Source organism: Sorex fumeus, unplaced genomic scaffold (genome assembly GCF_029834395.1).
Source record: "Sorex fumeus unplaced genomic scaffold, SorFum_2.1 ptg000024l, whole genome shotgun sequence".
In the NCBI taxonomy this organism is placed as follows: Eukaryota; Metazoa; Chordata; class Mammalia; order Eulipotyphla; family Soricidae; genus Sorex; species Sorex fumeus.
In genome coordinates, this window is record NW_026606081.1 from 24,153,712 (window position 1) to 24,169,487 (window position 15,776).

General features: G+C 47.9%; 1 protein-coding gene across 1 annotated transcript in view; it reads right to left on the bottom strand.

Annotated features, from left to right (window-relative positions):
• SLC9A9 (solute carrier family 9 member A9) overlaps nt 1-15,776 on the bottom strand; it is a 560,068-nt gene that overhangs the window by 79,671 nt on the left and 464,621 nt on the right. Inside the window, exon 13 of the mRNA XM_056114177.1 lies at nt 8,525-8,575. Within this exon, the coding sequence (XP_055970152.1) occupies nt 8,525-8,575 (51 nt within the window). The remainder of the gene's footprint in view (nt 1-8,524; nt 8,576-15,776) is intronic.

Sequence of the window (15,776 nt, forward strand, 5' to 3'; positions counted from 1 at the left end):
ACAGTTAGTTATGATGTCGCGTGGCTGCTATTGTGGCTGCGTGATTTTGGATTTCTGATATTTTACTTATTAAGCCTAGAGGTATTTCTGCCAAGAGCCAGATAATTACGAGATTGGTTTCTGTGGCTCTGGAGTCATGGCTGTGCTGGAGAGCCGCTCGTGGGGGGCAACTCGTGACCTCGGTAGGGCGTGAAGGATGAGCCAGAACGCCCCCCTTCCCATGAGGTTTCAGTTGCCCCGTGACTGCCGGCCCATACCTGTCTTTCCAGCCTTGTAGCTTTCTTTGGTCATAAGCACATTACCAAGTCACCAATAGAACATTTCTGAGGCTAGTCCTTAAAAAATTTTGCATGTGTTTTGTTTTAACCTAGCTCCTGAAAGACATGAAAGAAATTTAGGAGAAAGCTGCAGGAGACATTTCCAGGGGAAGTAAAAGCTCAGGGCTGTCCATTGGTCCCAGGTTGAAGATAATCCAATGGAGTACAGCAAAGTCATTGGAACTAATGCTCTTGTCGAGCACTCAAGAGCCACCCAGTCCAGGGCATGTGCATGAGCCCAACCCAGTAGAGTTGTTTAGCTTGGCCATGAATATATGAGCAAGACCAGCCCTGAGCAGCTGAATCCCACAGATGTGTGAGACAAATAATGCTTAACATTCCAGCCCTTTGAGACTCAGGGCTGTTGGATGTGCAGCTCTAGTGTGATAATAGATAACAGGTACAATCTGGCTCCTGTCTCTGTCTCTGACTGATTCACATCCTACAGTGCTCCCCACGGCCTGCTCCAGTCACACTGGTTCCCTGGCTGTTTCTCAGAACAGACTGAGCATATTTCAGTTTCAGGGCCTTTGCCCTGTCTAGGACAGCCTTCCTTTTACAGACAAAAATGAATAAGATTCAGATTGGCTTAGGGCTCAATCTTTGCTGAGGAAAAAGTGTTAAGCAGAGGAAAAAAAAGTCGGGTCTTCGACTACCCAGGGATCCCAGAGCTTGGTGCACTGCAGCTTGGTAAGTACTGTAAGTAAGGAAGAAGAGTAAGGAATTCCTAGGCCATGTATCAGAACTCACGAGTGTTGGTGCTGGAAAGAATCCACCTGGAGGTAATCAAGGCGCACAGTGAGGAATATGCTCCAACCTCTTGAAATGAGAATGTTTTACATTGCTTAAGAATTGGGATGATGGTCTAGAGGCAAGAGGTAATAGAGGAAGGTGATATTCAAATCAAGTGATAGCTGTCTTCCCAATTGCAAAGAAACAGACGTGTTTCTAGGCTGGGAGAATTGCCTAAGGGAGGTCTGAGGGCCCAGGTAAGAATGGAACAGCTTTGGGCAGTCTTGGCTCAGCACATCACACGTTTATTGTCTTGGGAGAGTTAGCTTTTGGCCTCACTTTCACTATTTATAAAATAGAGCCATGCATACATTCATTCTTATATAAAAGAAGCCAATAAATATTTGATGTGTGTGAAAAAAAATGAAACAAAACTCTAATAGGTATCTTGACGGATGAAGCTAAAGGTTAATTTTGACCAGATATATGGTATCTAATATATGAAAAGTGCCTAGCCATCTCTCTCCTTCCTCATCCTCATTATTGTTTCTACTTTCTAGGGCATATCTTTGCAGAATGTCAGGTTCCAGAATAATGAAACAGTCTCAAAAAGGAAAAAGTTAGTGAGGGTGTCTAAGCCACAGTGAGTCTAATCAAAATAATAAATATAAATGATGTTGGCTAGGGGAGAAGACATTTTCTCTTAAATAGTCATTTATTTCTTCAAAAATATTATTATAAGGCAACATAAAAAATCTTCATGGGGGCTGGAGAGATAATACAGCAAGTAGGGCATTTGCTTTGCAAGTGTGACCAACGTGGATCAGATCCCCGGCATCCCATATGATTCCCCAAACACCACCAGGAGTAATTCCTGAGCACAGACCCAGATGTAATCCTTGAGCATCAACAGATGTGACCACAAAACAAAACAAACCCCACATGCAGGTCAGATCAACCTTAGAACCTAGCATTCTATTTCTGAAATATCTGTGGGGGTGTAGTATGGATTTTAAATTCTGAGACCAACTTCAAGCACATAAGGGCAAATATGGGAAGATGTGATAATTGTTAAATGTGGGAAGTTCATTTCTGTCTTCTAGGAGTTTATTAGGAATCTTTGAAAATAGTCACAAGGAAAAATTAAATTTCAACAACCATATGAGTCTACCATCTGCTAATTCATTTCTTCCTCTCCAGAACCTTCTTAGATTTACAACTCTTGCAACTCCAGATGACCAAGAGTAATGAGTATCAATTGTGCAGAAGAACAAAAAGTTGTATGCTTCCTCAAATGCACTCTTTCTGGTTTCAAAGGTGTTCTGGTAAACATATTTCTGCATTTTCTTCACGCTTTTCCTGTACTGGTAGATATTTCTTTGAATTCCTTTTACCACTAGTTTTTCTTCTGAAGGCACCCTAATCCTTTTCTCTCTTTGCTCAATTTTTGAAGTTGTTCTTCTCTGGGACTTTGTCAGCTCTGCTCTGAGTTTCTTGAGCTGCCTTACTTGAAATGATCTACATAGGTTACACACACACACATACAAGCACACACAAAGTCACACACCACACAAAGTCTCACACATGTGCACGTTTATACACACACATACACACACACACACACCAAAATTTCAACGAAGCGATTTGTGGAAGTAAGGAAAGTAAACAAATTAAAAAATTGGAGGTTATCAGTTAAAAAAAAAACAAAACAAAAAACACACATAGAAAATCAAGCATAGTGCTAAAAAATAAAATTAGATTGAAAAGATGAAAATGAGCAGCTCTAATAGTAACAGCTGGCAGGAGATGGGAGAAAAACAAGTTGCTCAAGAGGATTGATGCTTTTACTTCCAAGCTCCAGTCCCTCAAGAATTTTCCCCCTCCCTCCACCATCCCATGTGGAATCAAGTCATTCTCACTTCCAGGGATTTGGCCCTTCCAGGTGCCCCCATTTCATTCCGGACACTCTCCTCTTGCTCACTCCTACCCATCCTACTGTAGTGTGGACTCCAAGACCGTGAACTTACAGGAGCCATATCCAGCATGGGCCCCTCTAGGATTTCCCATCACCCAGGCCCCAGAGCAAATGCCACTTCTGCCTAATTGTCTTTATTTCTTCTCTCTTCTCCTTCCTCACCTGTATGTCACCATTCTGGGAATGTAAACCATGCAGTTGTTGGACCTTTTAGAATATGTGTCTCCACTGGGCCAAGAGCTCTCTGCAGGGTTGGAGTGATAGCACAGTGGGTAGGGCATTTGCTTAGCACGCAGTCAACCAGGTTCCGATTCCCAACATCCCATATGGTCCCCTGAGCACCATCAGGAGTAATTCCTGAGTGCATGAGCCAGGAGTAATCCCTGTGCATTGCTGGGTGTAACCCCCAAAAAAGCAAAAAAAAAAAAAAGAGCTCTGTGCAGATGAGGCCTTGCAATTGGTCCTTGCTTCATCTTTCTTACATCAAATTAGTGGTTGACATGAGTGAGGGTCAAAAAAAAATATTTGTTGAAGGAATGGAAAGATGGATGATGGATGAACACACGAGTGTCAGTGAAGAGTGTAAGTTCTGGAATCAAAGTTGCCTGTGTTCAAGTTCTACTTCCACCCACTCTGTGTCCTTGGCAAGTTGTTGGGCTTCTCTGTGTACAGGTTCTTTATTTGTAAGAGAGGGATAATAACAGGACTCTCTTTTGGGACACTTTGGGAAATTAAGTTACTGCAGATAAGGTGCATAGGACACTGTTAAGAGCCCACGATCATAGGTAGCAAATATTGTAATAAGTGCTGTGCAAATATTGGGATGATCTTGACAATGGCCACAAAGGAAAATAGAAGCAAGCCTGACGGTCCTCCTGGGGGCATCAGGGATTTTTATCAAGGAGAAGATGATGGTGACTGTGGCTGCTTCAGCAGTTCTCACCTTGGCGATGCTCTGCTTCCAAGGACAGGGACCAGGTTCCAAGGGGAGTTTGGTTTGGGTACATTTAAGACCTGCCAAATGCACTGCTGCAATGGCTGTCACCATGCAAAAGGGGACCTGCTTTGCAAAACCTCTGGGTGCAAGAGTAAGAGTGTAAAACCATTCACACCCTAAGGGTGTTACAAGATGCAAAGGAAAATCAAATCTGGTTAATCACAGCTACCTTCAGTATTTATACTTCCCCAAGGTTACAGAGAAGGAGGAACTATGCACCGGCCATTTTAACAATATGCATCACCATTACTTATGTTTATTATTTCTTTAGAGGGCTATGGTCATTAATTGCCATCATGCTGTATTCAGCTTTTGGTAAAGTAAGAATTAAGTCTTTTCCTTTAACTCCTGGTTGACCAATGCAAAGATGATTCTGTTTGTTCATGCAACCCCAGTTGAGCAACCTGCAATCCTCCAAAGATTTAAGGTTTATGGTCTGCAGTCTGGTGTGCCAGTAATGCTGATAATAAGCAAAGAGGTGTCAGGGAAAATGAGGACAAAGGAGTTCTTGTGCCCTGTTCTGGAAAGCACCAAAAAAATTGGCCAGGTCAAGGGGCAGCCGCACAGTCACTGTGGTTTGCTACATCCTGCCTGGGTGTGTTTTGCTATGCTGGACCTGCTCTGAAGATAAGAAGCTCTCCCCAGTGGAGAGGCACTTTCTGAAATGGTGCTTCCGTGGCAGTCCAACTTCATCATGAATCAGAATGTTTCCAAACAATAAAATGACTTCTAAGCCTCAGCAGTTCCCTGGGAACTGTGTAAATTATAATGAGGTTAGTTAACGGTTAGATAACTATGTGTCTCCACAGGCAGCCCTACATTAGAAATCTATTCTAAAATATAGCATCCTGTGAGGTTTTGTTCTGCTTGAAGGGAGAGTCTGGCTTTGCCTCTAATGACAGTGAACTGGTAGAATCCCCGTGCTCTCCTACCAGGAAACTCTCTTGTGAGCTGGCCACAGCAAACTCAGACCTTATTATCTGCTTATTCATGATGATTGTGTGTGTGTGTGTGTTTGTGTGTGTGTGTGTGTGTGTGTGTGTGTGTGTAGTGGGGGCACCAGAAGTGCTCAGGGGTTATTCCTATCTTTGAACTCAGAAATCTCTCCTGGTGGGGTCCAGGGGACCACATGGGATGCTGGAAATTGAACCTGGGTCGGCTGTGTGCAAGGTAAGCGCCCTCCCCGCTGGGCCCCTAACTTATTCATGATTCTTTTAAGTTATTTGATTTTACTTTATGCTCATTATTTTTTAAATTAAATTTTAGACACCTTAAAATATTTTACTCTTATTTTATTATTTGGGAAAGTACCTCAAATCCTTCATTAGATAGGACAAGTTTAACACACACACACACACACACATTTTTGGTGTGTGTGGGGGGGTTGTTGATCTTTGAGCTCAGAGCTTCACCTGGGTTGGTGCTCAGTGATCACTCCTGAAGGTGCTCAGGGGATCACTTGCAGCTCCAGGGGTCAGATGAGGTCAGATGTCTGCAGAGCAAATGCTTTAACTCCAACTAGGGGTTATCAATTTGGTTTCATCACTTTGCTTTAATGTAGTAAGTGCTCCTGTCTCTCAGAAGCTCAAGAAAACTGCTTTCGACTAGTATAAGTGTCTTCTGTCAAATTCAGAACTGAGTTAACAGTGGTGAAAATGAACTAGAGTAAACTAAACTTCTACTGTATAAAGGAGTTAGGCTAAAGGGTGATCTTACTCATAATTGTATGTTATTGTCAAGTCAGAAGAAGATGAAGGGATTTTCTTTGATGAATTTATTCTATTTTAAAGGGAAGGATATTACAGGAGAAGAAAATTGAGATCGAAGTTTTGCTTGAAGGCAGAAGAGTGGTTTAGTTGACCTAGATGGCATTGGCTTTTTAAAAAAATCAGCTGCATGCAGAATTCACTATCTACTCATTATGACTGGCCAGGACAGCAATCTGGGATTTGATCTGTCTCCAAGGCCACTAACTGGCCCCAGGCCGAGGACCAGCACCTGCTGTCCACAGCCCTCAGCTCCCAGTGGCTCCCAGAACCATGGGGTCTGCGGAAAGAGCTCCAGCCTGACTTTGGAACACGGATGGCAAAATCATTCCAAGTTGCTGTGAGCCAGCACCATCAGCAACTTCATTTCCCAACCCTATGGGTATAGCTCAGCTCCTTCTCTTTTGGTGTCTCTAAACCAGAAAGTCTGCATCTCTCCCAGCAGTATGATAAGCTATGGTTGTTCAATAGCGTTCTACAAACAAACAAACAAACAAAGAAAAAACAAAAACACCCCATGAAATCAAAGAGATGAAGCCTCTTCAAACCCAGATGTGACCGTTATTCAGTTCACCAAGACACCTGACTTCTTTACAATGTCACGCTTCTGTGTGAGCTGGCCCAATAGCAGCACTGAGCTCCCAGCACTGAGTTAAGAGCTCCCATCACTGAGTTAAGCAATGCCAGAGTCACCTCTGGTGTCAGGCTAGGAGCAGAGTTTAGAGCGCATATGTCCTGTGGTTGAGGGAACAGCACATGGTCCCCCCCAGGTTTTTTTTTCTTCTTGGGTCAGGAGTAATTCTGGGGTTGCACAGGGGTTACTCCTGGCTCTGCACTCAGGAATTACTCCTGGCGGTGCTTGGAGGACCATATGGGGGGATGCTGGGAATCGAACCTGGGTTGGCCTTGTGCAAGGCAAATAATCTACTCGCTGTGTTATCGCTCCAGCCCCAGAGCCCCTCAGTTTTCCTTTGGGACACTCAGATCTGTCAAGAATGTTGCTTGGCTAAGTCAGGAAGGGTTCATCTGCCCTGGTTTGTTGTGCTTGAGCAAATATTTGAGTTTTCGGTATTTCTGTCCACCCCAAACTGATTAAGGAGAATCCAAGCAGGGGAAACAGAAACATGTCCGTTTGTTGGGTGGCCACCATGGCATATTTTTCCAGTGAGGACTCCCAGTGGGTGAATGTCCCTGAGGTGGCCTCTTCAGCAAGTTCCTGGGCAGGGATTTGTCTGTCAGGTTCCAAGATGTGAGCCTTTCTCCTGCCCTGCGGTGTCCAGCCTTCGCACAGTGTCTATTGGCTCCAAGCCCTCAAGATCTCTCTAATGGTTATGCCAAGATTGTTGCCACCGAATTCTTAAGTATTTTTTGGGGGGGTGGGGCACATACAGTGGTATTTTGGGGCCACAGGTCTGTAGAATCAAACCTGGGACCTCACACATTAAGGACTGTGTTAACCACTTGTGCTAAATCTCAGGTCTCCGGAGGTTATTATACACATCTGATTTATGTGATTGATGGGAGTAGGCTCATTTCAATGAGTTGATACTGCGATGCTGGACAGGCATAGAACATCCGGTGCCCTATATTCTGCATCAATACAGAACTTCCCATGGTATATATTCTATACTCTGCATTAACACAGAACCTTCCATATAGAACCGTTCATATTCTATACTCTGCATAAACACAGAACATTTCGTGGTACAGAACATTCTGTGCTCTTGGCCCTGCATTAACACAGACCATTTCAAGACACAGAATACCCCATGCTCTGTACTTTCTGGACCAGCATGGAGCTTTTCAGGAGAAAGAGCACCCTATGTTCCAGAATTTATACATTAGCCTACAACATTCTCTGGCCCCAAATTCTCCATGCCTCAGATTTCCTGTATTTGTTTGGAACATTCCATGGTCTAGAAATCCCTGTGGGCTATATATACTCTCTGTATTTTACATTTTATGATGCAAAACATCCCGTGTTCTATACTCTCTGAATAATCCTTGAACATTTCATGACCCACAACTTTTCATGTTGATCTGTATTCTGCATTATCTGTCCAACACTCTCTGACCCAGAACCCTTTGCTTTTGACTCTGCTTCATCGTGGAATATTCTGTGACACAGAACACCACAGGCTATGTTCCATGCTCTTTCTCTGTATTGGCTTAGAGTATTTCCAGGCACAGAGCGGCCATGTTTAAACGATAACCTAGCTGGATGAATTGCTATTGCTCGGATGCCCATTCCATTCACTATTTTCAGTACACTGTACCATTTCCTTTCAACCTTCAGGGTTTTCTTTGAAATATTTTCCGTGATTTTTATGGGGACCCCCTTAGAGGTAATTCTTGACTTAGCTCTTGCTACTCTTATGACAGTATCCCTTTGGTTCTTGCCATTTTAATTATGATGTGTCTTGACATTTTTATTTTGGGGGATATTTTATTTGGAATACTTTGTTCTTCCTGGATCTGGTTACCTAATTCAATCCTCAAATAGCACAGATTTTTAGCTACTATTTTTTTCTCCCCAAAAGTGTCTTCCCCAATGTTTCTTTACTCACCCGAGACCCCTCTTTTTATCAGCATGGAACGTTCCATGGCCTCATGTACTAAACTCTCTGGGTTAGCTCTGACTACTTCATGGCACACAACAGCCCCTATTCTGCACCCTCTTAGCACAGAGCCTTCCACAACCCAGAACGCCCCCTCTCTTGGTGATGTCTGACTTGCCTGTTGCAGGGAGGGCTCTTCCTTCAGATCTTCATCCGGGTCAACACCAACTCTATGAGAGAAGACAGCAGAGTGTAAGACTCTTGGGCAGATGGTCAGGACAATCTAACCACCCCCCCCTCAGCTCCAGGACCGAATGTGATGAATCTGCCTGGACAGAGGTTGGAGTCAAGCTGATCTGCTTCTTCAAGGTGACCACACCAGTTGGGCCTCCACTCTGCCCACCCCCAGCTACTCACTATTACCTTAATAGGGCAAAACAAGGGTCTGAGAGCTGGGGACTGGGACACAGGACAGTGGACAGGACACGCACAGCTGCACACGTGGGAACTCTGCAAAAGCTGTTGCTGGCCTCCTGGCCACTACTCAGGCTGGTGTCTGCTCCCCCAGACCCTGATAACCTTCTTTTGCTCAGCTGCCCACTGAGAATGCTGCTAGGGCAGACCCTGGCTATGATCTACATATTCTGGAAGATTCTTCTTCAGAAAATTGATGCAAAAATGCAAATGTGAAATCAGGCATGAAAGTGACATTCTCAGGGCCCAGAAGAGAGTTTCTGTGGCTGGAAGACATGCAAGGCTAACCCCAAGGTGCTACTCCTGGCACGGTATGGTGCCCTCAGCATCACTGGCTGTATCCCTGGATGCCTCTGAGCACTGCCCAGTCTGAGCTTTGAACCATTTGCCTCAATGGACTGAACGCCACTGGGAATGGCACCTGGACTCCCAGAGCATTGCTTGGGAGGCCCCAGTCACACTCCAATGGTGACTCTTCTAAAATCAACAACATAAATTTGTTATTGTTGTTGTTGTTGGGCCACGCCCATGGTGCTCAGGGGGCTTCTCAGGCTTCCTGTTGCAAGAATGGAAGCAGGGATCAATAGAACTGAAGCTTCCTGTGTGCCTGGAGTCCCCTCCACCATCTGAGCTCTTTGCCAGTCCTAAAAGTTGTGTTTTTCAAATCTGACAAATGCCACAGACACCTCAACATCCGGGAAACAGAAATACTCTTATAATGAACTGCCTGCTGCACCTCTAAGTTTTCTGCGTGCTCTGAGCCTCCTTATACACCACTGATTTTGTGGGAGAGAGAAAAGGCAGATAAGGCAGTCATCCCCCCACCCCCCCAGTGAGATTGATCCGAATAATTGATAGTTGGGTGATAAAGCAGGCCCGCTGACACACAGGCACGCTGGCACTCTGTGCTGACCTGCTCAGGCTAATGCCCCATGAACATGAGGTTCCCGATCGATTTCCTTGCCTGCATTTCTCATAAACAATGCTCCCGGCATTTATCAGAGCCCAGGCTGCAACTTGGATGCACTGAATTTCGCTTTGCAGGAGGCGTGTCGAAAAGGGAACCTTCCACTTTGAATGCTTCACATTCAGTGGCTGGAAATGGCTTTTTTAAAAAAATTTTATTGAATCACCATGAGATAGTTACAAGCTTTCATGTTTGGGTTACAATCACACAATGATCAAACACCCATCCCTCCACCAGTGTATATTCCCCACCACCAATATCCCTGGTATACCCCTCCTTACCCCCCCTCCCCCGTCTCTATGGGAGACAATATTCCCCATACTTTCTCTCTACTTTTGGGCATTATGATTTGCAATACAGACACTGAGAGGTTATCATGTTTGGTACTTTATTTACTTTCTGCACACATCACCCATTCCGACCAGCTCCTCGAGCCATCATTTTCTTAGTGATCCCTTCTCTATTCCAGCTGCCTTCTCCCCTTTGCTCATGAGGCAGGCTTCCAGCTATGGAGCAATCTTCCTGTCCCATGTAGCTACTATCCTGAGGAGTCAGCCTCATGTTATATGGTTTTATACTCCACAGATGAGTGCAGTCCTTCTATGTCTGCCCCTCTCATTTCACTTAGCATGATACTCTCCATGTCTATCCATTTATAAGCAAAGTTCATGACCTCATCTCTCCTGACAGCTGCATAGTATGGCATTGTGTAGATGTACCAAAGTGTCTTTCTGACTCAACGCCTGTCCCGCCTTTGGGGTTTCTCTACTACTCGTCGACTGCAGCTGCCAGCTGCAAAGATGCCTCCGGACACTGGTCAAATAGAGAAATGACTGGATCAGCCATGTAGTGCCACCTCACCAGCAAACTCAACGCGTCCTCTGTGCAGCTTCCGACAGACCATTTGACCCAAGGAGAGATTGCGGGGGAATCCTGGAGTGGACGAAGAGCAGTTGAACCTTCCTTGGGGACAAATCGAATTTGAAGACGGGTTATGGGACTCATAGGCAGAGGCTGTCTCCGAGGTCATGGAAGGCCTCAAGCCAGGGAGCCTGAGCTCCTCCTCAGAGCACCTCCCCCATGCAGGGGGACTGGGGAGCATGTGGGGAGGGCATGTCAAGCCTTTCCTGTGAACCCCAAGATCTTCAGGACTTGAGGGTCTTTCCTTCTCTCTCTCTCTCTGGAAACACTTTGGTCCCGAGCAGCTCCACCCTCCCGGTCGGGAAGTTGTGTGCTACCCTGCGGAACGGCAGCCCCAGCAGGGCGTGAGAGAGCAGGGCGAGACACTGGCCTAAATGACCCAACTCCCAGCCCTCTGCTTGCGGGGGGGGGGGGGGGGGGGGCGGGGGGGAACGGGTGTGGCTGGTCCTCGGGAGGGGGCAAACCCTCTGGTTCTCCAAGAGTAGGAAAGGCGAGTTGATGGGTTTCACTGGAAGTGAGGGAAGAGGGCAGAAAGGGAGGAGGGAAGGGCGGGGATCAGGGAGGAAAGAGATGGAAGGAGAGAAGAGATGAGGGTAAGGAGGGTGGAGCGACAGGGTATGAGGGGGCGGAAATAGGGAAGGAGGAGAGGGAGGCTGAGCTGAGCCTCTCAGGCAGCTGCAGGCACTGACTTGAGCCCAGCTCAGGAGGCCTCTGGTCCCCCTCAGGGGCCTGGCCTGCTTCAGGCCCTCTGAGCGGATCTGAGCTCTCAGCCTGGCTTTTGCTGTTGGGATACTCGGGTGGGGTCAGCACGCCTCTCCCCCAGAGCTGGCTGCCCTTCTCGTAGGTTGGGAATTGAGTGAATGCCTCGTGGGGCCCCCCACTGCCTCTTCCTTCAAGGAGCTTGGCAGGCCTTACCAGAAAAGTCTCGGGCCATTTATCAGCCTGAAACACCCGGGCGGAAGTGCACAGGAGAGCGATGCCTCTTGCATGTGTGACTTTTAACTCCTTTGGATAAAAATTGAGCTGAAACTCACGGTCTGGTGCTGCTCACCACAGAGGGGACCGGGAGCTCTCAGCTTTGCCGAGGCTCAGAAAGGCCAATACTGGCTGTGATCTGATTTCTGAGAGCGCAAACCCCTTCACGCACACCTGGGTCCCCGGCTACTGTGCTTTTCCTCTTACAATTTCTTCCATCTGCTGACGAGTATGCCTAGACTCTGCCTGCAGTAACCTGTGAGCCTCCATCCCCCTGCCCCGCCTCTTCATCCAGCCTTCCACTGATAGCTGACCATCAGGTGTGACATGCGTTCTTTTCACACCTTCCACACACACATGGAACAGAACAGTAAACCAGCACCACAAAAGAACTCACAGTCGGATGCTCTCTGTGTCCCCTGCACACACCAGGATATAGCCCCTCCGGTCTTAGAGGGCTGCTTTTTCTGCATATGGTCTCTGAAGGGCTGAGCAGAACAGGCCAGTTGCTATAGCATGTCCGAGCAAGCAAGTCTGGTTGTAAAAGTGACATTTGCTTAGGCCTAATCTAGAGCCCACGTCCCTTAGTGCATTCAGGCCATGTGGGATTCTTTTTATTTTGGGGGGTCACACCCAGCGTCGCACAGGGGTTCCTCCTGGCTCATGCACTCAGGAATTACTCCTGGCGGTGCTCGGGGGACCATATGCGATGCTGGGAATCAAACCTGGGTCAGCCGTGTGCAAGGCAAATGCCCTACCCACTGTGCTATTGCTCCAGCCCCCCATGTGGGATTCTTGGGGGTTATTAGAAAGAAGACATAAGGGGACCGGAGCCATAGTACAGCGAGCGGGATGCTTACCTAGCCTGCTGCCAACCTGGGTGTGATCCCCAGAGCCTGCCAGGAATAATTCCTGAGAGCAGATCCAGGAGTCAGCCCTGGGCACTGCTGGGTGTAGACCAGCATCCCCCCCCACTGCCCCCCTTGTCTCTGCAAATAAAAGACAACGTCATCCAGGGTTATGGTGCCACGTGCACTAGGTCACAGGGAGGGTCTGGAGCCTGACCTTCATAGGTCATGCCCAAGGCTCCCTGGCCCCATACCTGGGTTGGGTGTCTTTCATTTCCTGCTCTTCTGATGGGGACCTGATGCCAGTCTTATTCTTCATCCCAGGCCCCAGCATCCAGCGCAGTCCCAAGCTCCAGCCCTGCCCTCAGCTGCCAGGACGTCCCTGCTGGCTGACCAAACTCCCTCCTGCCCGCTGCTGCTGTCTGACAGAGCCCAGCACTGCCCACTGCTGACTGATGGAGCCCCTCACAGCCCACTCCAGCCAGCCATGTGTTACGTCCTTGGGATGCCCTCCCTCCTTTTCCAGAACTCCCTACACATGCCCTTCCCTCTGACCCTCCCTGCTGCACCGTCACCCACTCTCCAGTTCTCCAAACCCACACCAGGAATCTCCGACTTGGTTTGCAAGTAGCTGCCCATTTGCAACTCTGCCCCTGTCTGCGTGGCCTCTTCTGTGACCTTGCTCTGTTCTGCTAACCCCCCACTCCCTGGCGTTCACTGGTGGCTTCACTCCGTGGTACAGCTGGGCTCGTGTGGGGATGGTTGACCAGCCACAACTGGAACTCAAAACCTGGGACGAGCCTGCAGAACCTGGGGTCGGCGAACCCCACTGTTCAAAGACACTTGACTGGTCTTGCTCTCTCAGTTGAGTTTCCTTCTTATAAGGGGACAAAGGGGCTAAGGAAAGCCCACAGGGACTAGATCTTGAGTACACAAATCCATTCGGTCACCAAGGAGTCTGAAGGGGACCCAGCAAGGTTTGGGGAGCCATGAAAACAAACATCACAGGCCCCTTCCCACCTCCACCCCCTAGTATCTATCGCTTCAGCATGGAATACTGTACTGAAGAGAGAGAGAGAGCTGGTCAGGTCTGATGGCACCTGATGCAGTCAGCCTTTGGCTGTGTTCAGTTTTGTGTGCATAAGTAAATGAGCTCATTTCCATTTTGTGATTTCATTGGGCGCAGCAGTTAGGATCCGGAACCTCTTGGGGTTCAAACCCCTCTTCCATCATCCAGTTGGTCATAATGTGAGGGCATATGACTTGCCCTCTGGAAGTCTCCGTTTTCTCCACTATGAAATGGGGATGAGTTGACAGCCACGTTACGGTTTTTCAAAGGGTGAAATAAGTTCTTCCTGCTGTGATGTGCAAGCTGTCAGCTGCCACTTGGGAAGCGCCCGTGACACATCAGCTGACACTGTTGTTCCTGATGGTGTCATTACTAGGAGAAGGTGACACAGCACAAAGGGTCGGGTATGCACTGTGCACTGAAGCCAAGTTAATGATAGGCACTGGGGTCAAAGGTCAGGGACAGGGTTCCTGCTGGGAACAGAGAAGTGTGCTCTACTGATGGAGCATTGGGACACGAGGGGTCTAGGGTGCAGGGACTCCTCGCCTCCCAGAGGAGCTCCTGCGGAAAATGACTATAGAGTGGGCTGACAGTAAGCTTCGGGAGTGACACTAAGCTCTTGATTGCCCAGGCATCCGTTTCAGAGGACATCTATCTGGAATACGCCTATGCCAGCTGCCTGACAAGTTACTAGCAACACCACCACATGGGGAATTAGTCCCCCTGACAAAGCTCTCTGTAAAAAGCCCAAGTACCACCAGGAGTAATTCCTGAGCGCAGAGCCAGGAGTAACCCCTGAGCATCCTGGGTACGACCCCCCAAAAAGGAAAAAAGCACTGGCGAAGAGAGGCATAAGTGACCCCTTGAGGGCCCTTGCTTCCCCTCTCTGTGCCCTAATTCTTGCCGTTAAGCTCCGTATGAGCCAATAATGAGTGAACATGTGAGAACCTCTGACCCACCCTCACACCCTAAGAAAGACATGACCCAACTTCTTAGTCTGCCTCCCTGTCCTGCCCATCCTGTGTGGCCTTCTGCCTGTCAAGGACCCCCATGACCTGTGAGAAATAAATCCCGTTCCTCCAAGTCCCCTGACGGGTTGTGTTAAGTGTGTCTTGTAATCATGACAGAACCTCAAGGGGCTGGTCTGGCCACAACCTGGGCTTTTGCTGGGGGGAACTCTTGGGGGCTGGGAGGCTGGTTACCTAGGAGGAATGCCAGAGTGTCAGGGGTTCCTGACTCCTGTGTCTCTGCCAACAGATTGGTCATGCCCAGCATGGAGGGAATGAACGCTGAGCGGGGAGGAGAAGGCTCTAGGCAGAGGATGGGCCTGGGAGGGATAAGGGCGTTAAAGAAATCAGGCAGGTGGAGACTATTGGCATCTAGCTGGTTCGTGGCTGGAGGGTGATGGCTGTGAATGCGCCTTGGGCAGAGAGACTGTGGGTGAGATCCAAAGTCCTCTGAGGTCAAATTAGGGAAGACCTTAAAAGATTAGTTGATGCAAGAGTTTTTGTTTGTTTCTTTCTTGTAGGCAACAGGGCAGTGGGGCTGTAATGCCTTAGATTTATATTATAGAAAAGTCACTGATGGCAAACATTGGCATATTAAGTACCTGAGGTTCCCTTCCTTACCCGACACTTGTGTGATCCCCCAAGGGCTGGCCAAGGGTGCACTTGCCCTTCCTGCCTGGGTGGCATTTATGGTTTCTCCAGGGATTCTGGAGACAGAACAGGTTTCCTGGCACCTGAGTATGCTCCTCAGGCTAAAGAAGGTTCTGGAAGTGCTAGGAAGCAGCTAACCAGAGATGTAGGGTGTGTCACCGGGGTTAGGCTGCTCCACTGCTCACGTGGAGCTGTTCTTGGCCTTCTTTGACAGAGAAGTGGGTGTGCACGGCAGGGAACATCATCCGGGTCAGCCTTCATGGACACAATCCAGAGACCAAGCCTCGAGAGAGGAAGAGAACTCGCAAATGACCTAGAATTCTCTCTCCCAAACACACAAACATTGACTAGAAAGGAAATGAGCACATGTGTGCTTATTACCACATTGAGTACAACAGCAGAGATAGGGGACCAGCCCAAATGCTCAGCTACAGAGGAATGGATCAAGAGTTTGTGGTATATACACATATAGTGGAATACTATGCAGCACTAAAAAGAAAACCAAGCAATTTGCTGCCA